Source organism: Branchiostoma lanceolatum, chromosome 12, assembly GCF_035083965.1.
Source record: "Branchiostoma lanceolatum isolate klBraLanc5 chromosome 12, klBraLanc5.hap2, whole genome shotgun sequence".
Taxonomy (NCBI): Eukaryota; Metazoa; Chordata; class Leptocardii; order Amphioxiformes; family Branchiostomatidae; genus Branchiostoma; species Branchiostoma lanceolatum.
This window is the reverse complement of record NC_089733.1, coordinates 9,857,885-9,869,943: the sequence shown is the minus strand read 5'-3', so window position 1 is coordinate 9,869,943 and position 12,059 is coordinate 9,857,885. Positions and strand designations below refer to the sequence as shown.

Sequence of the window (12,059 nt, the reverse complement as noted above, 5' to 3'; positions counted from 1 at the left end):
CATTGTCTAAAGTTTCGACTGGAAAGAAGTGGGACTATCCGACTTTCAGTAGAGCAACTTGAGCCGCACACGTGACAGGTGGCAGCTCAATTGTTCATGTTTTTTTTCCTTGCTCTCTTATGCAAAACCACCTTCGCGTTTTTTCCCCTTCTTTCTTAGGCAATACCTCTTTCACGGAGCTAACTAGGAGAAATGAAACACACACACACACACACACACACACACACACACACACACACACACACACACACACACACACACACACACACACACACATAAAATACTTTAAACCCCCATCAAGCTTAAAGATGGAATAGTCCCATTGGTGCAAAGGTCACTATGAACTTTGGTCACTGATTAACTTTCACACACAGCTCTGAGGTATAATGATTTTTGGACAGTTGTTCAGCTCCATAGTCCCCGGCCAGGCTGCCAAGAATGTCAAAACTCGGTACCTTAGTTTCCAGTTACTAGTCACTTTCAAAAGTTGTGCAATACTATATAATAATATTACCATCGTGCTATCTATCTTTTGCTCTGTCATCGGACACTGGTACTCTCAATCAAAATTAGAGTTCGTGGATCGCGTACTTCCGTCATTTTGGACAAAAACTAAAATGAATTATGCATAGAGTTTTTGATTTAACGTTATATCTGGTCTAAACAATTCTTCATTGTAAATATGTTGTTTCCTCGCAGTATTCTTATGTTGACACCATATGTAAAATGTCTTAGTGTGGGAGGGCAGCAAATTTAAACACCTGTTTTGACCTCCCTTTCATATTGCGATGAATCCAAATAAATTCAAGATAAAATGCATAAAACAAATGATGCAAAAGTCACTCCTAACAAATTCTATATCTTTCTAGTTCTGATGTGAAGTTTGGCAGATGTGGTCTACATAATGTTTAATGAAAAGATAACCAGGGAATATACTTCAATGCAGATTCATCCTCACAAAGACATGGAGTAAATTTGAATCGGGGGACTTTCATGCCGTACCTGGGATTGGGAACAGCGAAGCTCAAAGCTGAACAGGTGGTGCAAGTGTTCACTGCAGCTATTGAAGCTGGATACAGGTGACTGCTAATCAGATCTATAATCATTGATAAACTATAGGATATAAATGTATGGTGCCTCGGTCACTGCTGTCACCTTAAACAATTTGCTTGTGGACTCAATCTATGGTTAGTATATATATTGGCTATTGTGATGTGGGGGGTGTCCCTGTGGTGTAGTGGCCTGCACCTTTGTCTCTCACCACATCTGGTTCTAATTACTTGGATCAGAAGGACTGGGGTCAAGCCCCAGGTAGGACACCTCTGGACAAGAGGCGCATTGAGTCATACCAAAGACTTTATAAAAATGGTACATACTTCTGAAACAGTATGGAAGTTAAACACACTTCACTGCCAGTGGACTAGCTATAGCCCCCTGCTACAGTGATTGCACAACGGTGTGGCCCAGGGCTAGGAAACGGAGATGGGCACCGCCCTATACATCAATAATGGTGTGGGAGGATTTAACTTAACTTATTGTGATGTGACACCATCCTGAGTTTTTCCTATGTTAAAAGTATGTGCACTTAAAATGCTCCCTTGATAATTGACACACTGGCCGTGATTCAGGAATCATGCAAGAAAGATAAGTAAAAGTTCTGTTTTCACAGGATCAGAGAACTATCAAATATGATTATATCATTCTTCAATACAGCAATTATCATAACTGATCTGACTTGTAAAAATGTATTCTACCAGTGTTTGACATTGGGACGCATTGGACCATTTGCTGAAGCTGTAAAGTAAAGTAAACAAGTTGAAATGCTTAGGTTTTGACAATACTAAGTACAGGAGTGAAATATTGACCTTTGGTCCTACAGACACTTTGACTGTGCTTCCATATATGGTAATGAGAAAGACGTAGGCGTGGCCTTGAAGAAGATAACTGACAGCACTGTCAAGCGAGAGGTAAAGTCTGTCAGTTCAGTTCTAAACAATAGAGGCCATTAATCATCATGAAATTGAGCTGGGGAACAGTTTATCTTTTCATAATGTATTTTACCAACTCAGATTAACTCTCATGCTAATTGTCAAAGGCCGTGCAGACTTGATTCTTTGGACTATGTAGCATCCTATAAAAGACTGAAATCTGATGTGAAAGTACAAAAGAAACCTGGTCCACAGTTTTATGACAAATCGCAATGTTATGATAGTAATTTACAAATGGCTGTAGGTGCTTAACATATATAGTGCTCAATCATTCAAACTCTACAACAAAATGCTTCCTACAACCTTTCTATGGATATTTTTTTATTTATTCTTGCCAGTTGGTTACAATTTTTAGACAGTTTTTGAATATGACTGATGAGGAGTACCTTATAAATGAAGATTAAACTATTATATCATTTTATGTTCAATTACATTTTGACACATTTTCATGTATTTGTATCTTTTATAGGAACTTTTTATCACTTCAAAGTTGTGGAATGCTCATCACCACCCAGATGATGTCAGGCCTGCCCTCTTGAGGACCTTGCAGGAACTGCAGCTGGACTACCTGGACCTTTACCTCATACACTGGCCCATGGGATATGTGAACAGCAAAGATTTCCTCAAAGAGCATCAAGAAGGTTTGTCCAATAAGAAAGGCCAAATGGATGAAATCCACTGGTGATCCAAAATCTCATTTTATCATGACTAACAAATTAACCAAACAAACAAAATTAGTAGACTGAGTCATGCATGTACAGCCTAAGCCAAATTTAATTAGAACATCAGATCAGTAAATTTTAGCATCAAATTTTCATGCAACTTCTTCTTCTCCTTTTATCTTTGTGAATTGAGGGGAAGCATGATGCTTTTTCCAGAACAACAATGCAGCTAGTAGTGCAAAGTGGTTTTGCTATGCCGCTCACATCTTTAAGCATATTATTCTTGCATTTTGTTTTCTTTTTTGCATGAAGAGATGTTACGTCACCATCAGAAATGACGAATGAAATCCCTTACAACATGTCCGAGCTGGGGCCAACCCTGGGATCAAACCCCCGCACGCAGATCCACGAAATTCAATCCATATGGCCAAGCAGCCAGATTGTTTACCACTTCACACTGACATGTTGCTTAAAAGTACAAAATTCTTGCAGTGTCAACTACATGTATGTTGGTTGACCATGCAAATTTATCACAATAACAGTTACTGTTATTTTCCATAGGGACTGTGCAGCACTCAGATGACCACTACACAGACACGTGGCGGGCAATGGAGGGGCTGATGGAAGAGGGACATGTACGTGAGATCGGCCTGTCAAACTTCAACAGTAAGCAGATCTTAGAGATCCTTGCAGTGGCCAAGATAAAACCCTCTGTTCTACAGGTAGGGGCAAACTATCTCAGTTTTGTGGTTGGCACCTTCTGTAGACTTGAAATTTGATGCTTGTAGAAAAAATAGTTTGACAAGATACAGAAAAATGTCAACCTTTTACAACATAGTATTTTTCATTGCTCATTTTTCTCAAGTTTCGGGACAATAACATGTCGTGAACAGCTATACATTCTTTAATTTGGCTTCATTTTCTCAAGCCGGGTAAAAACATGCTGACAAGGAGCAGATTTACTTTTAATATAATAATCCCTAAAAAAAAGATCTACAAGTCTGGCATAGTTAACGTTTTCTTTCTGAAAATTAAAGGATTACAAAATCTTTTATTTTTCAGATCGAGTCCTATCCTTACTTCCCACAACATGAACTCATCAACTTCTGCAAACGACATGAAATTGTTGTTACAGCGTACAGTCCGCTAGGCTCACGAGAGTCCCGTTCTCGGAAGCCAGGTACGATAAAGGGCGCACCTCTATGTCTAACGTTTTCTGGAAGTCTTGATTATTTTATAGACTTTGACAACCAAACTTTCTTTGGGAAAACAATTAACTTTGGTAAAAAAATATTTAAAAAAAATTAAAAATAAGTTTGCAGGTTGCTGTATTGCAGGTTGCAAATTTGTCTGCAACTTTAGACTAAAATCATTTTTAATACTTTCATAATTATACTATATATTCTGCAGATGTGCCATCATTGTTGGAAGATTCAAGGGTTGTGACGATAGCTGAAAAGCACAACAAAACTACGGCCCAAGTTCTAATCCGTTTCCACATCCAACGAGGTGTGGTCGTTATTCCGAAGAGCGCCACACCCTGGCGAATACATGAGAATTCCCAAGTGTTCGATTGGCAGCTGACTGATGAAGATATGGAAGTTCTTGGGAACTTTGAATCCACTTGGAGGATAATTTGGTATGACAGGGACAAAAAGCACCCTCATTATCCATTTCATGAACCATTTTGATTGTTGCACCAACTAAATTGAAACAGTAAAATGTACTAAGTATACCATAATACACCAGAAAGACAGCAAGACTTAGTGATAATCATATAATCTTCCTCTGTCAAGAAAGTAAGTGCTTTCACCAGGATCCTTCTGTTTGCTTTTCAAACAGTAACCAAGCGTTGGACTCACTTTTGGGCAGATTTAGATTCGGAAACTATGCTAAGAATTCTTCGCCATTTGTGTCCAATGTGCTATGAGTCTCTAAAGCAGATGTTAAAGCTTGGCAAATCTACTAATAGGAAACATGAATGACAAGCGAATGTATGTAACTCATGTTTAATATATACTGAGAGAAGGGAACAAAATCAGATCTTGAGTTATTTACAAACTTAGCTTAAAGAAATACACTTTCTATGTTTAGAGATACATTGGATGTGGGGTGCCCTTGTTGGTAGTTAAAATTTCAACTGATAGTTTGAAAAAGTGTCATGAATTTTGAGACCTAGGGCACTACTATGGCACCATACATTTTGTAAGCACGATAGCCACATGATAGCAAGATATCAACAAAATGTTATTCATATTTTTCATCTTCATAAGCATTGACAACATAAATCTACTATCATATATAATATCATACAATATGGGAATCATTTTCATTGTCAACACAGTATTTTTTAATTAAAAGGCAAACTAGCGCACAATGGACATTATACTATCCATCAGCTGAAATTACATAACATGCTACATAGCATCATCAACTTAGTCTGTACATTCATTGGGATTTAATTGCCAATAAAAGTTTTATTCAATCAAGCATAACGACTGGTTTGTTGGTCTGTAAAGGCACATGATTATCACTTAAAATGTTCTATTGCAGTTTTAATGTTTGTTTTGACAGCTTTTTAAAGAAAACCTTGCCCCCCTAATGATCAATTATGAGTTTGCCCCAGCGATGTGTCTTTTTTTTTACAAAATTCTAAGACCCAAGACAATATTGCCAACAATACATTAAGTCACAAACACATAGCTTTTGCACTAAATTGCACTTGTACAAAAGATCACTGTAACAGTAAATGCCACATGGCATCCTCTGCCCCTATTTAGTGCACAACATGTTATAACATCATACATGTATGTCATCTGTTTGGACAGATCACATTCCAATACATCAGCTTTTTGAATAATAATCACTCATAGTGGTCACTGTCAGAGACTGTAAAATTCTGCTAAGCGGTCCAAATCATTACACATACATTTTTATACCTGTCATGTATAGTAACTGTTCCTCTAGTAGACAAGAGTAATCAAAGGTGTGAAACCTTACAAGATAGACAATCTATGTACACATAACCTCTACATTTGAGGCCTTTTTCACATGTTGGCTGTCAGTTTTTTTTTTTTTCATTCAATAGGAAAATCAATCTTCCTAGCTTTGTTACACTGGGAAAATTTGACAGTATTTGACTCTGAGCTCAAGCCCAAAGCATAGTCAAGTGAGAAGGTCACAATAGTTTTCAGACTGCTCCGAAAATAGGGTGCGACTTCTCCCTCCTAATATCTGCTTGGTTTCCAGCAGGACAAATTGAAAATCTCCCAACATGGCAGTGAATTGAACACCAAGAAAAAAGATGGCACCATATATGAAGTCGAAGGTTCTTCTATTTTCTGTTCCTGAACCTGAGACCAAATCCAACTGAGTTCATGAATAAGATGTACATCTTGAACCTGTATAGTACATGTACATAGCCAAGTACAGTTCCATAATTCAGAAACGGAAAAATTTGGAGCCTGAAGACAAACTTCCCAGAGGAATTTTCCATATAACCAGGCCTGATTAACCATTGTGATACCATCACAGTTGAAACATCAGATCCAATTATACAAGAAAACCACGACTTACCAGATTTGTCTGTGTACAGCCATTTTCGGGATAGCTTTAGATACATGACACACAGAAAGTAAGCTTTTATTACCAGGTTTTAATGCTGATAAAAGGGCAATTGTCTTTATCACCCCAACCAATCAAACCATGTGAAACGCATTGAAACTCAGATTTGTATCAGCCATGACCCGACAAATCGCTTTCTAACTTGTGTTAACGACTGCATCTGACCAAACAAACTCGCCAGTGAGATTAGAGAAAAGTAGACGGAACTATTTTTTTCAAACGTTAAATCGCGGGCGGATTCAATCACTTCCAAAGTGGCAAAATTGTCAATCTGAAAACATCTTTTGAAAGCTGAAACCTTCCACCATCTCAATGCCGAGTTTGTTTGGTCAGATGAAGTCGTTAACGCAAGTTAGAAAGCCATTTGTTGGGTCATGGCTGATGGGAATCTGAGTTTCAATGCGTTTCACGTGGTTTGATTGGTCGGGGTGTTTCTATATGTAAAGCCAGAAAACATCACTGAGAAGCATCCAGGAGGTTGTTGTTGACCCAGCCCTCCCCCTTCCTGCGGAACAGCTTGGTGCGCCAGGCTATTCTGTGCTCCTCGCGCTGTCGCTCCTCCGTACGCTGTCGCTCTTCCAGGAACCGCTTGTGCTCCGTGGCTCGGTCGATGTCGTTAGACTTCAGGGCAGCGGTAACGTTCTGCCATAGTTTCCTGCATTGGAAGACAAGTTAGTAAATGTCCTAACTATACAGACAGGCTTTTCATTTGACATCATCTACACCGTGTTGGATTACAGTGTACATCTGTAAAACACTTATATAAAGATACCATTGATTAATCCAATAATCCGCCAACAGAATTGAAAATTATTATGACGTCAATAAAAAGTATAGGGTAAAACTTGGCATCATAAAATACAGAAGCCTCTTGGGTACCTAGCTTCTAAGAACTAGACTTGATTAATGAACACAAAAACACAGGGTTTAAGTACAATGAGGCAGTTTGTTATGATGAACCAATGCTGCGTGTCTACGCGAATATTTTGAAATATCGATTTTTGGCGAATTTTTTTGGTTTGATAACAAGGAAAAATTCGCCAAAAATCGATATTTCAAAATATTCGCGTAGACAAACGTCATTCTTTAAGTATTACTATCATGTACATTCCTGCAAAGTTATATTGATGAACATCGAAGCACAAGCCAAGGAGAGTGTTTCTTCTAAAAAAGGGGCGTGGCCTTATAAATCTTGATGATGTAATCATGACATCATACTAATTTGCATAAATTATCACCTTGCTATAAGGTACTACCTGAAAAAAAAATTAAGGTTGAGGAAGGTTTATAAAGCTTAAGAAAGGGTATTTTCAAAAACATCCCAAAATTCCTCAGCCACGTTAATACCTTAACCTTCTCCCTGCTGCCTAACTCTGTAACCAATAGGGAATTGGGTGCCTAACAGCTACTTCAGAATGAAAAAAAATATAAGCCTGACAAGAAGAGAATGTTTTCACAAGAGTGTGTTTTGGATAACAGGTTGTGATAATGCTCCAGTATCACTAAAATCAGGAAAATCTGACCTGGACTCAAAGTCGCCCTGCATGTTGATTGGCCGAACCTTCTTCCGGATCTTGGAAAGCTTGGCTGTGTCAATGACCTTCGTGTCATTGCCCCTGTAGCCATTACAGTAGGTGAACTCTATGGACCCGTTCCATTCTCCCTGAAAAATCATGCAAATGTTGACATGTCAAACAAGACCTAAAAATGTAAGTATAACAGATGTAATATATTAGGCAGTGTCCTTAAATGGTTGAAGCTAAACAATCTATCCCTGAAAGCAGAAGAAATAGTTTCAGTTAGCTGCTGATGGGGGTTGAAACAAAAACAAAAAAGCAAAGATTGTTTAAGTTTTGAGTTTGATATATCTGACCAATCAAGATATAGGAGACACAACAACTTGCACCACACCTGTATACCTTTAAGATGAACCTATTGGTTGGAAAATTCTTGTGAGTTCAACAAATCAGGATACAGGAGACATGACAAACTGCACCATACTTGTACATGTATCTTACAGATGATCCTATTGGTTGGCTGGTGTTTGACCTCTACCAAAATTTTTTGTGAGTTTGACCAATCAGGATACAGGAGACATGACAAACTGCACCATATCTGTATCTTAAAGAAGACCCTATTGGTTGCAATTGGCTGGTATTTGACCTCTATCAAAATTTTTTGTGAGTTTGACCAATTAGGATGAAGAAGACACACCAAACTGCACCATACCTGTATCTTACAGATGACTCTATTGGTGGGCTGGTGTTTGACCTCTCCGGAGATATGGTGTAGTTTTCCGCCGTAGAAGGGCTTGGTGTGGAATGTGATGCCTGCCTGCCAGCCTGTCTTGGCACACGTGATGTTGATCTTCCCTCCGAGTTCAACCCAGGGTACAGTCAGGATCGACCTATGTAGGCAGAAATGAGGGGGAAAACAGTTGGTGCAAAACCGTCATAAATATAGTTTTACCAGAAATGCCCTTGTCTCACATAGCTAACCATGGGCTCCTGACCTTCTCCAGACCATGGTTGGGAGTTAAGCCCTTGTCACACATAGCCGACCATGGTCTCGTAACCTTCTACAGACCATGGTTGGGAGTTCCAGGCTACTCCTAGCTACTCCTAGCCCAATGCTGACCTTGGTTGGGAGCATGGTTGTGGGAAGGTCCTAAATGTGTGACAGGGGCTTATCAACGTTCATATTCATATGTTCCATAGTTACACATCTACTACTTTAAGCATTGGGTATGGTACAACAACCCTGAAAAACAAAAGACCCTTGACAGATTGTTGTTCACCTTATAGTGCCTACTGGCAAGTTTCCTTGCTGTTTCTATAGCAGATACATAATATATATATTCTATAGGGAGGGGCTGCACATGCTTGCTTCCCTTGTGACGTTCTCCAGGCATCTTGTCGAACACAGGACCCCAATTTTTACGTCCTTTCTGAAAGATTGGGGCAGCCCCAACCAAGATGCCCTTCCCAAGATTTGAACTGGGATCTTCAAGTTAACAACTAATTGGAATCAGTTCAACTGTGAGGCTGCTACCAGTTGAGCTACAGGGGCATACCCCTGGACAGAGATAACATACAAAACTCTGCTGACCTGGCATAGGCACTGGGTAAAGTGAAACTATACTCCTCTCCATGGGTGACATCATAGACCACCCCCTCACCAACGTTCACCACACCGATGGACATGCCCATGAACTTGGATTTGGTCCATATATGGGCGTTCATGCAAACATTCTTCTCTTTGCATTCAGCATAGAAGGCTGACACTGGGGGGTGGTGGGACACCTGCAAGACAAACAAAAAATTATATATCATTTATATTGATTAAATATTATATGTATCAATATTCACTGACTGCAGAAATAAACTTTCTGCCAACACAGACATTTTAACCCAGAAGTTTTTGGATGAATCTTTGGGCAACTTCATGTAACTATAATCAAGTTCATTCTGGACATGAGATATTATACTTTTAAAAAAGTTTTGAATTTTGTCTGTTTTTTGACATAGGAATAAATCCATTCAGTTACATACTGTAAAACTGCATTGTATGCAAAGTTGTTTTGTTACATTGAAGGTTGGTCCTCTTTAAGACTTAGTATTCAAAGAAAAATCACAGAAAGTTCAGGAAAAAAAAAGACAAATATTCCCAACCTGTTCAGCGGTAAAGACCACTCTATGGTACCCCGTCTTGTCTTCTGATTGGTTGTTAGGAGAGGAGCTTGTCTCTGATTGGCTGTTGCTTGACGTGGCTGTTTCTGATTGGCTATTGCAAGGCTGAGTGATCGGAATGTCCCAGGAACAGTGGAACACTTCTCCAATGATAGGGTTGTACGGTTTTTTGGCAAGAGAACCTGGAGAAGAAAGGTTTATTATGATTGTTTATTAACTTCCATACAAATGGAATACTACTACATAAATGAGGTGATTTACAATCTATCCCCCAAATACATAATATTTACATGAATGTCATACTTGGGCCGTGGTATCTCACAGGCTTCTACTCGTATACCACGGGCTTCTATATAATAACTCAAATGTCCCGTGTGCTGCTGTTGAAAATTTGAATACCGGATTTGAACATTGGAAATTGATGTTTTTACAATTCTTTGGTTTGTAGGCACCAAATTTTTTTCAACTTCTTGTGCATTCCGCTTTGAAATGTGTGTTTCGTCTATGGCATAGAGAGAATACAACATGATGTAATCTGCATAACCCTCGGTCCAAGCAAGGAGGTTATATAGGTCCAAGCCCTCCAGTAGGTCAGATCGCCCCTTGGCTAAGCTGTCGGTGGTGATCCAACCCACGGTCGGGCTTGAACCTCGAGGTACGTAATACATGTTGTATATACTTGATAGTATTTTCTTATTATTATTATTGGGTAGGCCGAATACTCGCAGCCAGGGGCTGAATTGCGAGGAGCGCACATTTGGCGGGGCTAGCTCCCAAGGGTCTGGAGCGAATGCCATTCGGTGCGCAGGTGACCTCAATATGACAATCGCCCCATGTGCAGCCACGCAAATGTAGGACTGTCGGTTTTGAACCACTCACACCAGGAAGGACCCCTACTCTTTTCGATAAGTGCGGTGGGTTCTTTAACGTGCTCAAGGTATGGCTCTCCTCAAACACGGGACCTCCATTTAACGTCCTATCTGAAGGAAGTCCCTAACCTAAGCTAGGTACTGATTTACACCTGTCAGTGAGTAAAGTGAGGAAAGTCGTGTAAAGTGCCTTTCCTAGGGGCACAACGTCAACGGGACAAATCAGGGAACCCCAGATTTGAACTCAGTATCTCTGGGTTCTGGGGCCAAACGCCCTGCCACTGCGCCACCGCGACGCCACTAATAATAATATGTAGATACTCTATGCACAGATACCAACCTTTCCTCCCAACATGGAAGGCTGTGAGGTAGTACTCCACCATGGCCATCATCCTGTCCTCTGGGCTCTCAGCCTCCGGGATGCACAGGAACAGGTCCGGATGGGCCATGAAGTCTGCATACATCTCCAGAAGTGATCGTTTCTCCAGTATAAACGTCGGCAGAACAACCTGGGAAACAAAGTATATTGATCACTTGCTGTTTCCTTTTATCATGTTCATTTTTCTTTCTTGAGAAGTATCTATACCTGTTTTGCCAACATCTTGTATGTTAAACACAAATAAAACATGAGCCTAATACAATTACAATTTGCTGAACATCATTGTGACAAGCTTTCAGTGGGTACCCCTAACAACCTGACATTACTGTGTGGGTGTAGCCACGAGTCATCCGGGCTCTCAACTATACATCACCATGGGACCCCAGCCAAACTATACTTCCAATTCTCAAAGTATCCTATTACACCACTTCTGCCTTACATGCTGCCACTGTCATTCACATGACTGCGGATGCACACAAGACAAACAAACAAACAAACACACCAACTGATCACAATACCTCTGTTTTCAGGGAGATAACGACTTCACTACTCACCCTTGTGAGATCCATGCCCAGTTTGAGCTGAGACAACAGGTGCAGAATGATACTCTTATGTTCCTCCACGGTTCCAAGGTCAGCCTCATCCTGATCAAGGTCGTCCATGACCTCGTTATCGTGGTTAATGTCGTAGACCTCCAGCATGCCCGACGCGAAGCAGTCCTGGTTTGCCGACATGTTTGAAGGGAAGGAGGACGATTTGGGGATCTTTTTCCTTGAGGAGGGGGGAGAGGCGTTTGGTGGGGACCTAGGCTCCAACCATTCTATTGTGGCACCTGTGGACATATGAAA

At 40.2% G+C, this 12,059-nt stretch overlaps 2 protein-coding genes across 4 annotated transcripts in view; one reads left to right on the top strand and one right to left on the bottom strand.

Moving 5' to 3' along the window:
- The first annotated feature begins 359 nt into the window (after positions 1–359).
- Positions 360–4,713, top strand: LOC136446155 (aldo-keto reductase family 1 member A1-A-like). Its single transcript, XM_066444469.1, has 7 exons — positions 360–451; positions 947–1,079; positions 1,880–1,967; positions 2,458–2,629; positions 3,212–3,372; positions 3,713–3,830; positions 4,061–4,713. The coding sequence occupies exons 1-7, from the start codon at positions 439–441 to the stop codon at positions 4,339–4,341; spliced, it is 966 nt and encodes a 321-aa protein (XP_066300566.1). The 5' UTR covers positions 360–438; the 3' UTR covers positions 4,342–4,713.
- Positions 4,646–12,059, bottom strand: part of LOC136446151 (oxysterol-binding protein-related protein 11-like) — a 31,265-nt gene continuing 23,851 nt past the window's right edge. For all 3 annotated transcript variants that reach the window (XM_066444461.1, XM_066444462.1, XM_066444463.1), the window contains 7 exons: positions 11,766–12,043; positions 11,173–11,341; positions 9,946–10,145; positions 9,383–9,576; positions 8,504–8,681; positions 7,798–7,937; positions 4,646–6,929 (listed from right to left, as the gene is read on the bottom strand). In XM_066444461.1, the coding sequence (XP_066300558.1) occupies positions 6,731–6,929; positions 7,798–7,937; positions 8,504–8,681; positions 9,383–9,576; positions 9,946–10,145; positions 11,173–11,341; positions 11,766–12,043 (1,358 nt within the window). In that variant the 3' untranslated portion in view covers positions 4,646–6,730. The remainder of the gene's footprint in view (positions 6,930–7,797; positions 7,938–8,503; positions 8,682–9,382; positions 9,577–9,945; positions 10,146–11,172; positions 11,342–11,765; positions 12,044–12,059) is intronic.